General features: G+C 49.0%; 1 protein-coding gene across 1 annotated transcript; it reads right to left on the bottom strand.

Annotated features, from left to right (window-relative positions):
- Window positions 1-2,451: 2,451 nt before the first annotated feature.
- Window positions 2,452-5,325, bottom strand: CCN2 (cellular communication network factor 2). The gene is made up of 5 exons (XM_053974324.1): window positions 5,241-5,325; window positions 4,899-5,121; window positions 4,523-4,774; window positions 4,082-4,293; window positions 2,452-3,757 (listed from the first exon to the last, which is right to left on the bottom strand). The coding sequence occupies exons 1-5, from the start codon at window positions 5,298-5,300 to the stop codon at window positions 3,461-3,463; spliced, it is 1,044 nt and encodes a 347-aa protein (XP_053830299.1). The 5' UTR covers window positions 5,301-5,325; the 3' UTR covers window positions 2,452-3,460.
- Window positions 5,326-5,935: the final 610 nt, after the last annotated feature.

Below are 5,935 nucleotides of genomic sequence, written 5' to 3'. Positions count from 1 at the left end.
TTTTCCCAGGATACCTTTGAAAGAAAGCCTTACAAACAGTATGATGCCTACCTATACCTCTAGGAGACCTTACAATAAAATATTTAAATTTCTATACCTTCAGAGATAGAACCTTCAGAGGTTCTGTGAAATGATATAAAATGGTGTAAAATATATGCTTCTGTCAGAAGACTACACACATTCCTGGAAAAAGGGGTGCAATTCATTATAATGCATACCTGACATTTATGATACCTGATTTGCTCAGGGGAGAGCAGTAACTTGCTTAACAGATTTGCATATGTAGCATACTCCCTTATTTTAATTCACAGTGGCAACAGCAAACCACTATCAAAATATTCTGACAGGCCTCTTCTGTGCTCTGCTGGCCTGTGAAACAGTGCAATAATGTGTCAGATGGCAGGCAACGCAGTTTCATCATAACATAATCTGGGAAAGGATAGGTAGTAGTCCTGGGCTGCTTTGGGGGAACCCTTTGTGGGTGTCTTTCAGACAGCCCTTCTTCAACCAGAGCCCTGCACTTGCTCTCTGACCCTCCAGCCTTGTTTGCCAGGCACAGCTGGACGACAGTGCCAGGGAAGGCCACAGCTTTGTGTGGATTAGGTATTGGAGATACAGCCCACACTGCAGAGAGCTGGGAGCAGGACATGAGTGAATCTCGTGGTCATGAGGCTCATGGGAATGATGGTATTAGGAAATGTCATTCATTATAATATCTGATACTAACTGATAAAAGACTGCAGAGCAGAGCTGTTCATCAACATGCTTAAGCAGTGCCATAATGACCCCATTTCTCAAGGAATTAATCCCAACCTGCCAGGTGCATTGTGCTTCTTTCTGTTCTGCTAATCCTGAGAGCTTCTATAGTGATGGTTATGAATGAAGTCCACGTACATCCTGCCCTTTCTGGAACTAGAAATGAGAGTTTTCTTGTTATTTGGGGGTGGAGCCACAGTAGCGGTCAGGCAACCAGTCCTTGGTGTTGTACGAGTGAAACGTTTCCAGGGTGAGCTGAATGGCTGCACAATATTCATAATCTGAAAAAAAAAAACCATAGAGAAAAAATGCTGGAGAGTCTCAGGGAGCATAAGAGCCAGAGGCTACTCAAAAGTATTTCATATGGGACATAGAAAGCCACTTCCTCATGCCAGGAGAATTCCTTTTATTTTTCAGAGGAAGGGAAAATGCTTCTATGGCCTTCAGCAAAGCCTGGTGAAGCCATTGGCAAGACTCCCAATGACTTCCCATTAGTTTAGGGCTCTGTTGTTCATCATTAGTCAAAGCTGGTGTTACACTGATTTGCTGCTAATGCTAGCTGAAATCAATGGGATTGGAAGGTGCTCGGGAAGGATGGACATTTTTGTAAGCTAACACTCTTTCAGCACCAGGAAATTCCAGATTGAACTTGTTTGCCTGAAAAGGATTCTTGTTGGAGAGCATGTTTTTTTCTGAAAATAAGAACTAATGTTTCTAGTGCAAAGGTTAATTTTGAAATCAAAGAATCTCCTTGTCTTAAAGGGACAAAAAAACTCTGCTATTAATGTAAGTCCCAGCACAGGACTGAAGCTTTTCTTTTAGCTTCAGGGGGATGAGGGAAGTCACTCACAACTGTCCCTACAATAGTTCTTGCTTATCTAAGAAGAATGTTTGGATCATTATCAAAATGTGTAGCTCTTACAATACTTCTCATCCGTGGCCCTGCAAGTTTGAACCCATGGACATTTTACACAGAACTGTCACATAAAATGGTTTGGCCTTGTCAGCAAGCAGGAAGATAATCTGCATAATTGCCACCAGAGTTCAGTGCTCTACCACACCACACTTAGGTGTTAATTCAAGTAAAGCTACATTTAAATTAGCCTTACACTGCATGAAGGTTAAATCAGAAGTTTTTTAGAGGCCCCTTCCAACCTGTCGTATTCTGTGATTTTTATGACACAACTCATTGGGTACTCCCTGAGTACCAAATTTTGGACTTCTGGTTTTCGACTTCTGGATTTGAGTCTAGAGTCAAGAACCACTTCAACGCTTTTAGTAATTAAAAATATTTTCCTTGCCTTAGTTGAAAACAAATCTTAACCAGTGGAACACCTCAATGAAATTAAGCATGTTGTGTGGTGTATTACAGCAGCAGTTGAATACCATGGTGACCAGCTGGCTCCCTTCAAACTACATGCGATGCATGAGGAGACCTGCTGCACTTTCTAATGCCATACTGGGCTTGGCAAAGCAAGCCTGGCCCTTCCCTCCATTCTAAATTCAGAAGAGTAACAAACTACAGTTGGTTCACTAGTAGCAGAATAAGTAAATCTTTAGCTTATTCCTAAGTGTATGTGCTTCTGGAGAAAGAACCCACCACACATTACTAGATTTTCATCTAGTGCAAAAGCAACCCCTTTAAAAACATGAAAAGGAATAGTGGAAACTCAAGGTAAATGAAATACCAAGTCGTTTATATAAAAAATATAAATACTTTATTTTCAACTAAAAAGGTGCAAACATGTAACTTTTGGTCACACTTCTCAACAAATAAACTGTCCAAAAAGAGCCATAGTCAAAGAAAGAAACAAATGCTCAAGTGGAAAAACTGATGAGCAACAGAACAGCCATTTCTCTTAAAGCCACTTGTCTTATAAGTAAACATATTTTGCCAGATGAATGCTTTGTAACATTACAGGCACCTCAACTTCATCTTGACCTCAACTCACCATTTGGCCCTATCTGAACAATTTCCACTAGAGTATCTATTTCATGCTTTGAATGCATTGTCAAACAAGCTTTAAATCTTACCTATCTTGTTCCAAAAAAGAAGGCTATCATTGAACTTTCAAAGCATTAAACAAAAGCACAAAACTTTAAATTAATTTAGATAACTGTACAAATATATATACACACTGTATTTACAATATTCATAAAAAGTAGCTTGTTACAGGTAAATTAACTGCCACAAGCTGTCCAGTCTAATTGACATGATTCTGATTCTTGTTGGCCAAGCCATCTGAATCAGAGTGTCAGAGCTGAAACATTACTGTCCTGACTAACAGAACACCTTTTACTTAGCACTTTGCTGGATGTTTGCATTCCAGCTGTTGCTGTCTCTAAGCCAGCACCAGCAAACATGCTAATGGTCTCTTCTCAATTGCACTAATAGATGAAGCACACTGTACCACATTAAGGGAACATTTGCTTGAATCTGCTTTTCCTGTCTGTTTCCCTTAACCCCATCATACCACCTCAACATGTTCTGAAGCTGTGTCTTGCTGTGGTCCCACTGTCCATTTTACGTTCTTCTTCAAATCACCATTTGGGGTCAGTAGAAAAATTGTCTTAAGTCACATGGAGCAGTTTGTTGAAATTAAAAAAAAAACTGATTTAAATACCTTGTGCTATTGAATCATGTTTACAAAATGAGATGCAAATCAGTTCAAGTTGAGAATGTACTTAGTGTCTCCTTCTGGCTTTATGCCATGTCTCCATACATCTTTCTGTAGTACAGAGACTCAAAGATGTCATTGTCTCCAGGGCAGTTGTAGTGGCACGCGCAGGTCTTGATGAACATCATTTTCCTTTTCATGATCTCCCCATCAGGGCACTTGAACTCCACGGGGAGGGTGGCTGTTCTGTGGGGTGTGCAGCAGCGCCCGTCAGTGCAAACACCACAGAACTTAGCTCTGTAGGTCTTCACGCTGGTGCAGCCAGACAGCTCAAACTTGACAGGCTTGGAGATTTTGGGGGTGCGAATGCACTTTTTGCCTTTCTGTCAGGATAGAAGTGAATACAAGATATTTAGAAGATAGGCTTTCATAAAGCACACTAAGCTTGCAAGTTAGTGGTGAGCAGCCATGCTAATCCTTACTGTATTATCACTAGGCAAGGTTATCTTATATAGTGCTGTAACACAGCATGAGAGAAAATTAAGGGCATTTAATTGTAAATAGTGATCACCACTAGGGTAAAACTCAAATTTCAAAGTAAACCACTTGAAACTGACTACCTGTCAGCACTGCACTTTTGGCCACTGTCCTTTTGCTAGTGGATGGATGCAACCTAGTGCAGCATACATAAAGATAATCGTATTTACCTTGATGTTCTCTTCCAGGTCTGCTTCACAAGGTCTGACCATGCAGAGCCTACTCTGTTTCTCCAATCTGCAGAAGGCATTATCATTGGTGACCCTGGTAGAGATACCCATTCCACAGGTCTTGGAGCAAGCACTCCATTCTGTGGTCTGCACCAGGCAGTTGGCACGCATCATTGTTGGGTCTGGACCGTAAGTGTCCTCCAGTCTGTAAGCTGCAGGAGACAGAAAACCAAAAATGAGACCACTGCCTGACCTCAGCCCTCTAAACGTTCCTTCCTTTTCCTGAGAAATTCAGGCAGCTACACTAAATCCGTGGGGTGATTCCACTAACTGCAGCCCTCTAGCCTCTGCCCTGTGTCCACCTAGTCCACTGCCTTCAGCCTCCATCATGCAGGGTGCTCCCACCCCCGGCTGCCATTTGCAGAGAGCCCCCCCACTCACCGGCAAGTGCAGGTCCCACGGCAGTCTGCTCTTTGGCCTCATCGCAGACCCACTCCTCGCAGCACTTTCCAGGGAGCTTCACCCGGCGCGGGTAGGGGCAGTCGGGGCTGGGCAGGCGGACGTCCATGCTGCAGAGGGGCACGCAGCCCACCGCGCCGTCCAGGCAGGTGCACTGGTACTTGCAGCTGCTCTGGAAGGACTCTCCGCTCCGGTACACCATGCCGCTGAACACGCACGGGGCGCCGTCCCGAGCTGCGAGGGGCAGGAGGCAGAGCGTGAGTCGGGCGGGCGGGAATCTCGGAGGTTCCCACTTTCCTCGCTGCCTGCCCGTCGGGACCCCGTTCCCGTCCCCGCGGCAGCCCCGGCCCCCACTCACCGGTGCAGACGCCGATTCTGCGGTTGGCGGGGGAGCCGAAATCGCAGAAGAGCCCCTTGTGGTGGTCGCAGGGGTCGCGCTCGGTGCAGAGCTCACCCAGCTGCTTGGCGCACACGCGGCAGCAGCCGCAGCCGTCGAGCACCAGGGAAACGCCGGCGGGGCAGGTGGGACCCGGCCCCGCTCCGCACTGGCACTGCCCGCTGCATTCCTGGCCCTGAGCCTCCTGCAAGTGCCGGGGTGGACAGAGAGAGAGAAGGTGGGGGGGGGGGGGGAGCGTCAGAGCTGCCGCCGGGACCGCCAGGACGGGGCAGGCGCGGCGGCGCCGCGGGCGGCAGCACTTACCGGGCTGAGGAGAGCCAGCAGCAGGGCAAGGGCGAATCGGGCGAAGGTGATGGGGACCATCCTGCAGCGGTCAGCGGCTTGTGGGTGGCGAGGCGGCGGCGTCGGGCTGCCGGGCGGCGAGGGGAGCCGAGGTGAGCCGAGAGCTTCCCGCAGGGTGGATCTCCTCGGCGGCGCGGACGGGGCTGCGGCGGGCGCTGTGCAGGAGGGTGCCTGCTGCTGGGTGCTGCTGGGCTCCGCTCTCCTCCGCTCCGCTCCGTCCGACTGCGGCGGGAGATTGGCTGTGTGACTGCCGAGTGCTGGGACGGACGCCCCTTTATAGGCGGCGGCGGCGCGGCCTCGCCAATGGGCTGAATGGGGCCGCGGACAAACAGCGACATTCCGCGCATTCCTGCGCGCCGCGCCGCGCCGCCCGCCCCGCCCCGCGCCGCCGCCGCCGCCCCGGAGCGGCCCTGACCCCTGACTCCCGCATTCCTCCGGCTGCGCCCCCCCAGCGCACACTCTCACCTCCCCCCCCCCCCCCCCAATCACGGTTTTTTATTTTTCATCCCGATGTGTTTTAAATGTGAGTCCCCGTCTCTGCCAGCGCTCCCGGCTGCCCCCCCCGCCCCCGGCAACGCGTTATTTCGAGGCAGGCGACGGGTCCGGCGGGAAGGGGCGGCGGGGCGGTTGCCAGGGGCGTTCGGGGGAATCCGCTA

Source organism: Vidua macroura, chromosome 3, assembly GCF_024509145.1.
Source record: "Vidua macroura isolate BioBank_ID:100142 chromosome 3, ASM2450914v1, whole genome shotgun sequence".
Lineage (NCBI taxonomy): Eukaryota > Metazoa > Chordata > Aves > Passeriformes > Viduidae > Vidua > Vidua macroura.
Note: the sequence above shows the minus strand (reverse complement) of the source record. Positions and strands in the feature narration are given on the sequence as shown.